General features: G+C 41.9%; 1 protein-coding gene across 1 annotated transcript in view; it reads left to right on the top strand.

The window, feature by feature from the left end:
- The window catches only part of LOC126481321 (broad-complex core protein isoforms 1/2/3/4/5-like), an 85,545-nt gene that overhangs the window by 11,056 nt on the left and 58,885 nt on the right, over positions 1-15,604 (top strand). Inside the window, exon 2 of the mRNA XM_050104984.1 lies at positions 9,382-9,586. Within this exon, the coding sequence (XP_049960941.1) occupies positions 9,413-9,586 (174 nt within the window). The 5' untranslated portion in view covers positions 9,382-9,412. The remainder of the gene's footprint in view (positions 1-9,381; positions 9,587-15,604) is intronic.

Here is a 15,604-nt window from a genome sequence, read left to right as displayed (position 1 = left end):
TAACAAGTTGAATACATACACTCATGTTTCACGCCCCACCAGTCTGAATCCTATAATGAGGTGTTCACTGAGTGGGAACTACTCCAGTCTCTTGCCCCATCCTGCAAAACAGCCCCAGGCCATGATGCAGTTCACAATTAGGTGATCCAAAACCTGAATGTTAGCCAAAGGCAACATTCCTTAAGCTCTTCAACTGCCTTTGGTTCCAAGGTGCCAGGCAAGAACCCAGTATGTCTCGACAGTTGCTGACCAATTAGCCTGACTAACGTACTCTGTGAGCTGCTGAAAGTATTTCTGGGTTATTGAATCTCGAGGCCTTTTGTCCACCTATCAATGTGGTTTCCAGGAGGGACGATCCACAACTGACCGTCTCTTTAGGTTGGAACAGCAATTCAACAGGCTTTTCCTAAATGCCTGCACCTTATCGCGTTTTTTTTTATTTAGTTGCATAAGGCATACAACACTGATTGGCATCATCATTCTGCTCACCAACTGTGACTGGGACTTTCGAGGCCCCCTACTGATTTTTTTTCCATCAGTTTTTATCTCACCAGTTGTTTGAGTTTGGTTGGCACTTCACTCAGCTCCTCATGGGTCCAAAAGAATTGCATCCTACAGGGCTCTGTGTTAAGCGTCACTCTTTTCCTTGCCACCATTAATTTGTTAGTGATGTCTGTTGGACCAAGCATTGTATGTCGACAATTTTTGCATTTGGTACTGCTCCCACTTGACATCTTCTGTTGAAGGCAAGTGCCAAGGTGCCATACAGTGGGCCTCTGCATGTGCTTTTTCCCATGGTTTCCATTTCTCAGGTCTTCTGCCATTGAACTATGGTCCATCCTGACCTGGAATTCTACTTAGGTACCCAGGACTTGGAAGTTTCAGCACACTCCCATTTCTTTGGCGTACTTTTTGATAAAAATCTGATCTCCCTGCCCCGTATTTATCACCTGAAGACTAGCTGCATGTGGAAGCTTAACACTCTTTGCTTCCTTGCCCACACATCTTGGACTGCAGATTGCACTGCTGTTATCCATATTTGCTGGGCCATGGCTTTGTCCCACATGGACTGTGGTTGCCAGGCTTATGGCTCGGTGGTTCCTTCAACTTTGAAACTGTTACACCCAGTCTACCATTGTAGCACGTGCTGGCTATACGTGTCTTTTGGACTAGTCCCATAGTCTCCTTGCTGAAGCAGAGACCTGCCCTCTTCAGGTTTGATGGTACCAGCTCTTGGTCTTACATGCAATCACCATTAGACAACATCCTCATCTTCTCATGTATCCGACTCCTTTTACGTACAAGGTGTGTTGCCCTCATGATCTCCACCCCAGGGTGGAATTACCAGTTGGAATGCGCCTCACTTCCCTCTACCAAATTCTCCATCTCCCCTCCCTGGACTATGCTCCCTGTTTTTTCTTGTGCGCTCGCCCTTGGATGGTGTCCAGGGCATGAATTAGGACAGATTTTTTCAGAGGACCTGAAGTCACTGTCACCACTATGCCCTTTTGGTGTTGGTTACGTCTAGGTCTTCAAGAGGTACAGGGTCTACCATCTTTTACACCAATGGCTCTATAACTGTGAATCAGACAGGACATGCTTTTACATCTCCTGCCAGTACAAAAAGCCATTCACTGCCGGGAGCATGTAGTGTGTTTATGACACGGCTGACAGCAAATATAAGAGCACTCCATTTTATTAAATGGGCCTCACTTGACCCTTTTTTATGTATGTACTGACTCAGTATGCAGTCTCCTGGCTATTGACCAATGCTGTTCTTGCTACCCTTTGGTCTCCGCTATTTGTGGCTTTCTCGTTGGCCTCATTGCGCTGCCTGCTCAGTTGTCTTTCTCTGAGTCTCAAGTCATGTGGGTACTTGGGGAATGAACTGACCAACCGTTCAGCCAGAGGAGCATTTACTCACTTTCCAACCCAGGTGTGGATTCGTGGGTGCACGCAAGATCTCTGTACGCTTGGAAATGGAACAACCTCTGATCAGCTACTGCCCCATCTAATACACTCTGCACAATGAAGAGAGAACTGCAGCATAGTGTTCTTCCTTCTGCTTCTCCCAGAAGAAATCCACATTGGTCATACCAGCCTAAGACATAGTTTTTTTATTTGTGTGTGTGTGTGTGTGTGTGTGTGTGTGTGTGCGCGCGCCTTAAGAGCAGATGCAGGATGGTTGGGGATGGGGCATCTCCCGCTGTATGTGAGGGCCAGGGCATCCCTGACCCTACCTCCTTGACTAGGTTACTTTTCCATCCCTCTTTTAGTCTGTTTTAATCACTTTTATATTCGGTTTACCTCCTTTCTGCTGCACCCATTTGCTATTCTGGTTGTCATACTTTATTGAATAGTGTAATAATATGATACCAACAGCTGTTATTTCGATATTGTTTTATTAGGCAATCAGTTGTGATGTTCCAGTCAAGTCATCTTCAGGCCTGTCGCATGAATGGCACACCAAGTGCCACTTGTGCATGTATAAGACAAGGCACAAATAATCATGTCTGGTGCCTTGTCTTATACATGCATGAGTGGTACTTGTTAGTGGTACTTGGTGTCATTCATGTGACAGGCCTAAAGATGACATGATGGGAACTTCGAAACTGGTTGCCTAATAAAACAGTATCAAAATAACAGCTGCTTGTACAGTATTATTATATTTCATCAGCCAGCCACTCTCCAATGCTTCTGAACCCAAGATGGTGTTAACACTTGTTGAATAGTGGGCACTCTGGACTATAATGGATAAGAGATGGGAAGCTGTGGTTGGGACGTTTCCCCTGAGCCCCAGGGACAACCACCTGCTGATTTCACTATTTCCTACATCTTGGTTTTATTATTAACAGTATGAAAGATGCCCATTACCTTTTAGTCTTCTCACTTTTACTATTATGAATCTCCTGATTAGAGCAGAAAACATTCCCAGTGTCACTCCAGGCCAATGCCGGGATGGTTCCTCTGAAAGGGCACGGCCGACTTCCCTCCCCATCCTTCCCTAATCCGATGAGACCGATGACCACGCTGTCTGGTCTCCTTCCCCAAACCAACCAACCAACCATTCCCAGTGGACGTCTCTGCTTCCAGATGCACTACTTGTGAGTCGAGGGACTGAGGACCTCATTGTTTTGTCCATTACCTCTCCCTGTGAACCAAACATCCATCATTTTTCAAGACTATCAAAAACAGTTGTGATCGAGCAACTATGCCCCTCAGCTGTGTTCCGAGTCAAGGTGAATGGGAAACAGCCCTGCCTCCTTTTTCCTTCCAGGCAACCCATTGAAGCAAAAAAGCTGTTAAACTACAGAAAAAGAAATGCTGGTGCTAATTTTTGGCATCACATGTTTTCTTTAGTATCTGTAGGGAGTCATTTTAAGATCATAATGGATCACACCATACTAAAAAGGCTTCTGGAATTAAGGGATCCAACCAGTAGCCTAACCTACTTGGCCTTAAGATATAGTGAATTTGATTTTGAGGTACTCCAGCCTCTTGGTAATGCTCATGGGTTAAGTCACAAAGCACACACTGTAAAATGCGTTGGAATAGACACAGAACAGTGGTGCAAGTCTCAGGCTTCCGACCTTGATTGTCAGTGGTATCCAAAACAAGCACTTGTCAGCTCTGATGACAGACCCTTTGCCAGCCAGTTTAGGCCCGAAGTATTGAGGTGAGCCCATGATTCCACTTTAGCTGGGCATAGCGGACGACAAGCCATGTAACATTGCATTGAGGAAAATTACTAGTGGCCGCAGAGGAAACAGTGTGTTGAATGCTGTGTAAAAAAATGTATTCCGTTCTCTCAAAGAGCCGAGTTGAGTTGGCAGAAGTTCCGATTACAAAGACTGCATGAGGCAGAGAAACCATTTCAAATGGTAGGATTTGATGTCCTTGGACCATTTGCAGCAACACCAGTGGGAATTCCTTATGTATTAACCATAACTGATCATTTCTCACATTACTTTGCCATGGTTGCCACAGCAAACCAACAACACAGTAGCTAACACTGTAGTTAACCAGTGGCTATCAAAATTCCAACTTCATGTATGAATTACTTAAGTAGCTATGTCAACTATTGCACATAAAGAAGTTACAAACTAATGCCTTTCACCTACAAGCGAATGGTAGGACAGAGAGAGTTCATAGGGCATGGAGTAAAAAGCCAAGTTATTATGCAAATAGTAGATGTGATAATTAAGACACACTACTACAGCATGCCCTAAGTGCGTACAATTCAAAACTCCATGAAAACATGAGTCTTTTTCTGTACAAGGTCGTTTTTGGTCGGAAAATGCTCTCTCCTTTCAAATTATGCCAACCTACCTGGGAGAGGATTCATTCTCTGATCAGGACTTCAGTAAAAGACTAAAAGGTATCTGATGTCAGGTAGGAAAAATGAATAGGAAGGCTCTGGAGTGATAGGGAAACACCCACAATAAAAAAAGCAAAATTATGTAAGTGCCACTTTGAGCAGTTATGTTATTAAACCCTCACATCCCAAATGGAAAAATTAAAAGTGCATTGCACATTACCAAGAGCCCTGTGAGGTATTCAACATGACATCCCCAGTTAATGTTGAAATCCAACTTCTGACCTGAATCACAGTTACTCATATAAGTAGAATTCACCTGTTTCAAGGTGAACCAGAAGCATTGCTTCGATTGCTAGCAGCTTCTTCTGAAGGGGGAAGGAGGTTTGGTTGAGAAACAGAAGAAATAAAGGTAGAAATAAGCCAGTGACACAGAGTGTACTTAATGTTGTTCTGGCACATCCCTACACCTTAAGATCATGAGGTGGTCATATGGGCTGAATGTTTGTATGTACTTATTAGTTATTAGGTATTATGATTATGCTTATATTTGTGCTGTTCCTATGAGGAAAGTTCACGGGGAACATTTGCGTATAGGTAGTAGGTTAGAGATTTATTAGTAGAACATTTGTGTGTATAATTAAAATGAAAACATCAAACGTTTTGTTTTATATGTAGTTGGTATAGAAGTAAATAAGCAAACAGGAAATAAGTTGGTAGTAAGTGAGAACGAGTGAGTATACATGTGATGCAGTTTTTCATCCAGCAGTCATCCGCCATCATGCTGTGGTAGTCACGCCAACATTTTGATCCACAAGGAATGTTTGCATCAGCACATGCCGGGGATCACCTGCCATCATCTGCCGTCTGTCTATTTGGGTTGAAGATGTAACACGTGTTTTGTAGAGCTGTAAAGATGATGCATTTGGGGACGTTTTTCTAACATGCAAGGAACAGTTTCTGGAAGGGCTATGCAGAATTAAAGCAAAGTTACTGGGTCCATTAGAACTATTAGGACCAGTGGAGGAGGAATCCTTACCATTCTACCACCATATGGCCAGCATAACCATTATGCAAGCAGGAACAAGGTTGAGGGTAAGAATGAAGACACCGTTAACCTGTAAAGAATGTTGATTTGGGTGCTTCCACCATCCATGCCTGCCCAGTAGCCTGGAAACCCTACAGAAATTTGTGTGTTTACTGGTACATGAACTACTTCTAATATCACCTGATAGAAAGTTCGATGCTCTACTCACGTCTGCAGAACTACTACAGTGTAGAAGTGGGCAAGTCACTGTTTGCTCCACAAAATGAATACACACTGTACCTGAGTCACACAAGCATACCCTCTATTGCTCCAAGAAGTCTGCCACCAAAAGCCTCAGGGAGGTCACTAGAGTTGAAACTAAATTTTTCCAGAACATAGGGGCATGCTGGCTACACTCAGTACCTGAAGCAATATTAATCATTGCCTCCTGCCACTGAGGATGTTTCACACCATCACCATAGTGTTCACTTTGGGAATGATATGGTCATTTTGGCATGTTGATGAAGGTAAGAAAATGAACTTTCATGAATGAAAAATATGAAAGTTCATTTTCTTATCTGTGTATTTTTCGTTGTCCCCCTCCAACCTCTGTTACATACAGTGCACTTGGCTTTTCACTCTTATTAACTCGTACACAGTGTTTTAGCAGTAATCTATTTCTTGCATACTTTCCTGTCTTCCACCTTTAAGCTCTCAGATTTACAAATCTCGTTCGTTGCAGTCCCCAACAATCAGTTTTTCCTTCTCATCCTGTCCAGCAAGTCTCGCCTGATCTGTGGTTCTGGGTGACTTTTCTGAAATCTTCCCCTTTTCCTAGACCTTTCCAGTCTTTTTCCTTCACCCCTCTTCCTTCCCCTTCAACTCTTCTGCCTGGCTCCAAAAGCTTGCCTAATTATAACCTCCTTTTATGTGTGTGTTCTGCCGCCGCTTGGTGAGTGGATTTTTTATCTGTCCCATTACATTATATTGTCAAAAATTGATTATTTTCGTTGTTATAATTTTATTAAAGGATGCCCTACTAATTATCGAATTTTTGTAATACTGTGTGAATAAATGGCAAATACTTAGAAGTTTTTATTGACACACATGGAAGTTGGATGGTTATATCGTGACAGAACTGTTCTCATTTTGTATGAAGTTTATCTTTTTCTTGCAGATAAACCTTTCAAAGGCAACATCTGGCTTCAGACTGGCTGTTTGGCAGGCATTTTACTAAAAATCAGTACCTGCAACCTGTGTAAAATTTTGCAATACAATGCTTTCTCCTGATTTTTACAGATGAGTGTCGCTTCCCTCCTCCAACTACAGGGTAACTTCTGTTTCCTCTTCTACACTTTTTCTAATCCTTGCCGTTGGAAGGACCTTTGCTGTTCGATATTTATGTCTGACATATTAATAATAAGCGGAAGTTAGGGATGAGCCACGGATATTTCTGACGGATTCTGGAACATCTGCAGTCTCAGCCCATGAATTAATGGAGATCCATGAGTTTTCCTGCAGTTTTCACATGACAGCAAGTTCTAGTTACTTAAAGTATGGCGAAGGAATGGACCACTGATCAGAAAAAAAAATTTACAAAAAGAAGAATATAAAATGTGGAATGAAACATTTCTAGACAACGTTCCAACTGTGGACCTAAATTTAATAAAAACTTAGCTACAAAAATTTGAGATCAAGTTTCATAAAAGGGCTTACAAAGGTGTAGGCTATAGAAAGAAACAGAAGAAGAAAAGAATGGAGTGTATAAACTAATAAAAAGTTGCTTGTGCTATGTTCATGATAGTATTATGCATTGCTGTGTTACAACTATTACTTTATATTATGAGTCACTTTTCCTTACAAAGGATCAAGAATGCTCTGTTCCTAGTGATTTGGAAAGCAGAGAGCAAATCTGCTTGTGTTTGGTCAGTCATTCGTACCTTCCAGGTGCTGCCTGTTTCCCTATTGCACCAAGCCCTGTCGGGTCCATGCTCGGTCGGGTACCCAAACAAGCCACGGCCTCAATGGCACATTGTGACCTGTGCACTCTGTTCCCGGTGCAGTGTATCTCAACTACCCATGATGCAGACAATGGAACAGAATGGACTGGTTGGTTGCAGGCGGGCTCGGGCGGGTAAATGTGATGCAAGGCACAGCTCTGTTCGCAACGACACAAAACATTGCTCTGACCACAACTGACACTTGCAACATGTAGAGGACCTTGCACATGTTCCGTTCATGCTCAGATACAGCAGTGCAACCCACAGGCTTCCCTAGCACCTGTATTTACATTCAGGCATGCGTTTCTTGTGATGTTTCCTTATTTTTTGTCCAATACATGTACTTAGTACCAGTTGGTGACATTCATTTAAAGGGAGGAGCACTTATGTCCCATGTTTGGAACTGAATGCACTTTGTTTGCTAGTAATGAGGCATGTCTTTATTCATTTATAGCCTGCCTGTTATTTTTGGGAAGAGGTCAAGTATATATTTCAAAAGTGTATACAGTGAGTTTTATCGCTTAAATGCTCGATTGTTGTCTTGCCATTACTGAAGAACTGATATTCAGATTTCATTTATAAGTTGAGTAAAATGGTTGTGGATGGGGCAGAGGGGCACCAGGAAACAAGGAGGCAATGTGTTTTTGCATTTTTAGAGCTTCAGGGAGGTCCAAAAAATGAAATCACTCTTTGATATATATTTGTAAAAAGTTGCCTTGCAGTTAATATTTTTGACACTGAAAGCATCTTCTAAAAAATGCCAAACTGCAGACCAAGTTATGGCTGTGACTGTATCTGGCTTAATGGCAGCACATGATACTCAGATTTTTTCACATAGTTTGCTGATTGTAGATGGTTTCGTCAGTACACAAAATCTTTGCTGGCACCCACTTGCAGATGCCCATAAATGTCAAATTAGAACAGTGAGGTGAGTATTCAATAGAACCTCTTTGACTTACATATCATCCTGGTAGAGTGTCATCCAGATACAAACTGACAATTCAGTGGTGTGTACTTGAGACTTCATTTTGTTGAATATAAAGCATTTTATGTCCATAAAAGGTTTCTATAGCTAGCAGAAACATTGTCTGAAGTAGGTATGCCTGACTAGTTACAGTACTCTCAAAGAAGAAAGGACCAATCAAACCTTTCAATTACAGACAACACACACAGTATTTCCAAATAGATTCACTGCCTTCTGCGCATGAACTTCAGGATTTTCATGAGCTCAATAGACAGAATTGTGGCAGCTCACCTTACCAGTACCATTGAGTTTAAATCGTGTGTCATCAGATCACACACATATCATTGCAAATTCCACACATAGCAAACTGTGAGCTCAAACTACTCTCAGTATTTAATACGACTCATCCTCATCCACATTATGTAGCAGGCTTAGAATGTGCATTCTCCACTTTTCAGTCCGATTAAGGTGTCTTATACCTGATCGTTTTATCTCTTTTTCATGCACTCCCTGGTCCACTGAGAGGATGAAGTATGGCATCAGTGGACACTGGACTTGAAATTGTTTATTGTCAACCGGATCTTGCTTTCTGTACATCTTTAATAGTTCTGTCAGCTTCAAACTTATCACAAACACAAGTAATTGAGTGATCTGTTTTTGGCTGTGTTTCAAACCCTTTCTGCCACTGCAGTTGTACTTCACTAATGTCCTCATTCTTCGGGCAAGATTTCAATACAGTCTTGTGTTCCATAAGTGATAACGCCACCTCAGCCATCTAGCTATGATAAATTTAATGGTCATACTACATTTACGCATGAGATTATTAACTGCAAGTCATTAGTTTTGAAATGGTTGAATTATAGGCATTTTCTTGAACCACCATCTTTAGTTGTGAACAAACGCAAATCTTACATTCTGCACTCTCTCACTCGCCCATTGCATCCTGCAAAGTTTCAAATGAGAGCTGTCATCTCAGTACATTGTGCTCTTCATATCTGCTTTTTTGAATACGTTCTGTGGTTTTGTCAGAACGTTATAACAGGTTGCTCACAGTTGCTCCATTCTTTACTTACAGCATTTGACAAACTGCGCAAAGGTGTCTGACAATGGCAGATAGCCAAGAGTTCTGCCTACGTTGGAGCAGTTATCATCAGAAACTGACTGAAGCTCTGCGCACACTTCTGGACCGAGAATTATTCGTTGATGTTACTCTTTCTTGTGAAGGCCAGTCAATCCGTGCCCATAGAGCTATTTTGTCTGCATGCTCGAACTATTTTCAGGTAAGTCATTCATTTTAATAGGTAATTTGCTACTTCTGCTTATTTCCAGTAATTACAATTTATAGTGATTTTAAATTTCTTAATTTTAAAATATGAATCTATTAATATTCAAAGAAAGATTTTTGGTTTAATCATGTTATTATTATTATTAATTTGGCGGATGCGGCATTCAAATTCCTACAAGTGGCTGCCTTGCAGCTTCCAGACTAGGATTAGTAATATTAAGTATTTAGCCATCTTGACTGAGAAATTTTTAATGTTGGGCAAAATGTGTGTAATGTAATGAATGAGAGCATAACAAGAATGTAATGTTAGTCTTTTGAGACAAATAATAAATAAGTTAGTCAGTTTTCACTTTAAATACATTTGTCAATGAAATTGTATATTTACACATTTTTATTGCATTTAGTACTCACTGTTTTTGTTTGTCTTTAAGCCTGGCACAGAGACAGTCTACTCAAAGTAATGTGACCACCTCTCAAAGCACTCAATAAGCACCTTTTGCAGGGTGGACGTGCAGAATAAGTCAATTAAGTTTTGGAAATACCAACAGGGATGTGTAGCCATGCTGACTCCAGTGCCATGACTAGTGTCACTAGGTTTCACGGATAAGGATCCATGATGTGAACAACCTGATCTAGGTTGTCCCACAGATTCTTGATTGGGTTTACGTCTGGGGAGTCGATGACCGGGGGAAGTACAGTAAACTCATCCTGGTGTTCTTCAAACCATGCACATACATTGCAAGCTGTGTAACATGTAGTATTGTTACTCTGGTAGATGCCACCATGCTGAGGAAAAACAAACTGCCTGTAAAAATATAACAATGAAAACAATCAATTTTGACAAAATAATTTAATTGGATGGGTAAAAAATTTACTCACAAAGCAGCAGCAGAACATGCACATAAAAGAAAGTTATAATTCAGCAAGCTTTCGGAGCCAGTAACTCCTTCTTTAGGATATGGATTGAAGGGGAAGGAAGGAGGTGAAGCCAAACAACTGTAGAGGTCTAGGAAAAGGGGTAGATTTCAGGAAAGTCACCCAGAACCCTGGGTCATGGGAGACTTACCAGATGGGATGAGAAGGAAAGACTGATTGCAGGAGACTGCATTGGATGAGATTTGAAAAAATGAGAGCTTAAAGGTGGAAGAAAGAATAATATGCAGGTCAGAGATGAGTTAATAAGAGTGAAAAGCTAAGTGCATGTTACGTAACAGAGGTGGGAGGCGGCGGTGAAAAATAAACAGGTAAGTCAATGAAAGATGTAAAAAACTAAAATAGAGTGAAGAAAACAGTAGTCACTGCGAGCAAATGCTGACACAGACAAAATTAATGTAAATTAAGGCCAGGTGGGTGGCGAGAACCAAGGACATGTTGTAGCACTAGTTCCCACATGCGGAGTTCTGAGAAACTGGTGTCTGTTGGAAGACTTCAGATGGTGCGTGTGGTGAAACAGACACTGAGATCATGATTGTCATGTTGTGGAGCATGCTCTGCAACAGGTATTGTGCGTTGCCGGTATACATCCTCTGCCTATGCCCATTCATCCTAATTGATAATCTGGTGGTAGTCATGCTGATATAAAAGACTGAACAGTGTTTACGTAACAGCTGGTATATGGCATACATCATTTTGCAGGTGGCTCTCCCTTGAATAATATATGTTCTGCTAGTTACTGGGCTGGAATAGGGGGTAGTAGGAGGTGTGTAGAGCAAGTCTTCCAGTGGGGAAGGTCTCAGGGGTAGGAGCCATAGAGTAAGGAGATGGGTGCAGAAGAGACTGGGAGGGGAACGAAATGCTGTTCTAGGTGTGGTGACCAAAACCTCAGACAGAATGATCCCACCTCAGGGCATGATTTAGGAAGTCATGGCCTTGTCAAAGTAGCTGATTAATACATTCCAGACCACACCAGTGGCGCGATCCGAAGTTGTTTTTTGGAGGGATCAGCAGTACCAGGATTGGATGTGATGATCTGGGGAATCTTCTTTTGAACTAGTCTGGTGGGGTAATTACATCCAGTGAAGGCTGAGGTGAGAATGGTTGTGTATTGCTGTAGAGAGTCTGAATCTAAACAAATATTTTTTCCTCAAACGCCAATACTGTATGGGAGGGAATGCTTGACACGGAAAGGATGGCAACTGTCAAAATGGAAGTACTGTTATTTGTTAGTAGGTTTAATGTGGACAGAATTGTGTAGCTGGCCTTTGGTAAGGACGAGATCAACATCAAGGAAAATGGCACAGGATTCGGAATAGGACCATGTGAAATTTAATTGGGAGAAGGTATTCAGAGATTCCGCGAATTTTAATAGGTCAGCCTCACCATGAGTCCATATGGTTAATATATCATCAATGTATTTAAACCAAACCAGGGGCTGAAGACTTACAGATCCCAGGAAAGCCCCTTCCAAGTGACCCATGAAAAGCTTGCATAGGAATGAGCCATCCTGTTTCCCATGACCATACTCCTGATTTGTTTTTGTGTCTGCCCCTCAAAGGTGAAGTAGATGTTTGTAAGTATAGAGTCGATTAAGGTGAGTGAAGTTTTCCATAAGTTTGGAATCAGGTGGACGCTGACTGAGGAAATGTTCAGCAGTAGACAGATCATGTTTGTGGGGGATGTTGGTATATAGGGAGGTGGCATCAGTGGTTACAAGGAAGGTGTGTGGTGGGAGTGGGGCAGGCACAGTTTGGTATCTTTGATATAGGATGGAAGTTTTTGTATTGGGGTTGCAGGTGCTGATCAACTTAGGCAGATATACATTCGGTGGTCGCTTTGAAGCCAACAACTAAAGGATGGCCAGGATGATTGGGTTTGTGGATCTTAGGAAAAGATAAAAGGTAAGGTTGGTGTGCATGTTTGGGTGGGATGAGTTTTATTGATTGAGGTGTAAGTCCTTGTGAGGGGCCTGAGGTTTTAAGGAGGACTGCAGGTCAGTTTGAACTATAGGGATGGGATCTTGATGTATGTAGAGTAGTCAAACAGCTGGTGTAGACTTTCAATAAAATACTCCTCTCGGTCAATTACCACAGTGCTAGATCCTTTGTCTGCTGGGAGGATAATGATGAAGTCATCAGCTTTTAGAGAATGTAGAGCCTGGAATTCTGCAGAGGACTGTTTAGGGTCTTGTTGTAGGGACCTGAGGAAGGGTTGTGAAGCAATACTGAATGTGAGGATATCTTGGAAGGCTTGCAAGGGATGATTTTGAGGAAGTGGTGGTGGATCAAGTTGAGATCATGGACAGAATTGTTCAAGGCATTGTTCAGTGTCAGGTTTGCTGTTGAAAAGGTTTTGGAATTGGGTTCAAAAGTGATATTTCCAGTTGCTCCTTCACCAAAGCAGCCTGATCAGATGCAGGATAGGGCTGAAAGTGAGATCCTTAGATAATACAGATAATTTAGGAGGGGAGAGTGCTTTAGATGAGAGGTTGAGGACATGTTCTGTTGTGATTGGTTCTTGTGATTATGAGTTATTCTTGTTCTGGGAGGTAGTGGTAAAAGCTGTGGAATGTTAATGAGGTTGGCCAAGCTCGGTTTGTAGGAGAGGAGTGGTGGTTGATGGTGTGGCTGGTTAGGGAGCTGCCGATGGACAGGAATTGAAACACCACTGTTGAGGTAGTTTAGGAGAAGGTGGGATAGCTTGTTAAGGTGAAGTCTGAAATGTTGTTGCAGTTTGAAGTTGGCTAGGTGGATGATACCATCCAAGGAAACATGAGGGGCAGATAACTGCAGGATTTTGTAGAAAGAGAGAAGTCTGATGGACTGAAAATTGGATGAGTACGCATGTAGGTCACAGATTAGCTCGGTAAGTGCAAGAGATTGCTGTAGTTGAAACTGTAGAAAAGCCTGGCGTATAGTAGTATTAAATCCAGAAACGGGCTTTCAGTGTTATGTCTTTGGGAGGAACTCCAAAGGACAAGCAGGCTTCAAGAACCAGGATGTGGGACCTTAGTTTTGACAGTACAGAAGCACGTTTTCAAAAAGAATGGATGTGTTATGAGATGGGATTCATCATGGCAAGATAGGACAGTTTGGAGTATTAGAAATCATGGAAATCGCAAAAGAGATGGGCAGAGGCTGGATAAAAGATAGAAAAACTAAAGAAAAGCAAGGAAAAATCAGAAAATTCATACGAAAATCATGATAACAGACAATGGTTGATAACAGGTAATGAATGGGCGACTATATAATATGAAAGAAAGGATTGGGGAAAAAAATAGATTGGGAAAATTGTGAAAAGAGTTTACCACACATGCCATCTGGATTCTTCCCCCAGACACCAGTTTCTCAGAACTCCACAAGTGGGAACTAGTACTACAACATGTCCTTGGTTCTTGCCACCCACCTGGCCTTAATTTATGTTAATTTTGTCCGTCTCAGCATTTCTTCACAGAAAACTACTGTTTCCTTCACTCCGTTTTAGTTTGCTACATCTTCTGTGTCCTACATATTACCCTGTCTTCCACCCTTAAGCTCTCAGGTTTTCAAATCTCATCCGATGCAGTCCCCAACAATCATTCTTTTCTTCTCATCCCATCTGGTAAATCTCCCCTGACCCAAGGTTCTGGATGGCTTTCCTGAAATCTACCTCTTTTCCTAGGCCTCTCCAGTTCTTTTCCTTCACCCTTCTTCCTTCACCTTCAATGCATCTACCTGAAGAAGAAGCCACTGGCTCTGAAAGCCGCCCTAATTATAATATTCTTTTATGTGTGTGTTCTGGCGTCACTTGGTGAGTAGATTTTTTATCTATCCAATTAAATTAAACTGCATGTAGAGGTGGACATGTCCCCAAGGATAGATGCATACTTGCATTGATCCACTGTGGCTTCCAGAATGATGAGACACTCAGGGAATGCCATGAAAACATAGCCCAGACCATACAGCTCCATCCTCTGCCCTGGACCCTTCCAATGATCCAACGGCCATCTCTCTGATACAGCATAAAATGAAGTTCATCTGAAAAGGCCACCTGTGGCCACTCAGTGGATATCCAGTTGTGGTATTGGCATGCAATTTCAGCCTTTGTTGCCAATGAGCAGCAGTCAGTATGGGTGCATGAACCAGTCGCTTGCTGCAGAGGCCCATTTGGAACAACATTCACTGAACGGTCATTAAGGAGACATTGTTGGTAAAAACCTTCGTTCATCTGGATGGTCAGTTGCTCAACAATTGCATGTCTATTTGCCTATACACATCTCCATGGCCAAAGCATCATTCACCCCTGTCATCTATGGGCCCATAGTGCCCCACGGTTGCCTCACGTAGGTTTTGGATAGCACCATTTTGTCATACTTGACATATTTCAAACACTGTAGCACACGAAGACTTTATGAACTTAGTTGTTTCAGAAATGCTTCCACCCTTGGCCTGAAAGCCAATGATCATGCGCTTTTAGACATCAGACAAAATTGCTCTGTTTCTGTGTTTCAAGAAAGACTGCATGGTTTTCCTCATCCCCTCAGCATGCTTTGTATACCCTCCACTGCTAGTGTTGCCACATCTGCGAGTGGTTATTGCAGACTGCTGTCAAACGTAGGCACTGGTGACATTAATGTAACTGGACCACATATGTATCCAGTTATAGGTTATTCCTTGTTCTTAAGCCTGCTCCTGTTCATATATATGCCTGCTGAAGATGCCAGGAATACAACTAGGAAAAATTTACAGTAACTCCTTGTTGCCAACAGTGTTCTTCCATCACACCAATAGCTGTACATAAGAAAATCTTCTTCTTTCATTATCATTAGACTTTAGGATTGTTGAATTTGAAAATTATGTTTGAATTTATCCCAGCAGTATAGAGACAATTGTAGAAAAGTTCAAGTAGGCATTGTTCATTGTTTGGTGGTGGTGTGTGTCAGTGCTTTCGAAACTTTTTTTAGATGCTGGAACACACAAATGCACGTGTGCGCGCACACACACACACACACATATGTACTATTTTAATTCTCTGGTTCTTACTAACTGAGTTAAAAAAAAAAAAAAAAAAAAAAAAAATCCTTGGGAGGTGACGGAAT

Source organism: Schistocerca serialis, chromosome 5 (genome assembly GCF_023864345.2).
Source record: "Schistocerca serialis cubense isolate TAMUIC-IGC-003099 chromosome 5, iqSchSeri2.2, whole genome shotgun sequence".
Classification (NCBI taxonomy): Eukaryota; Metazoa; Arthropoda; class Insecta; order Orthoptera; family Acrididae; genus Schistocerca; species Schistocerca serialis.
The sequence above is the reverse complement of the archived record's forward strand: the minus strand, read 5'-3'. Positions and strand labels throughout refer to the sequence as shown.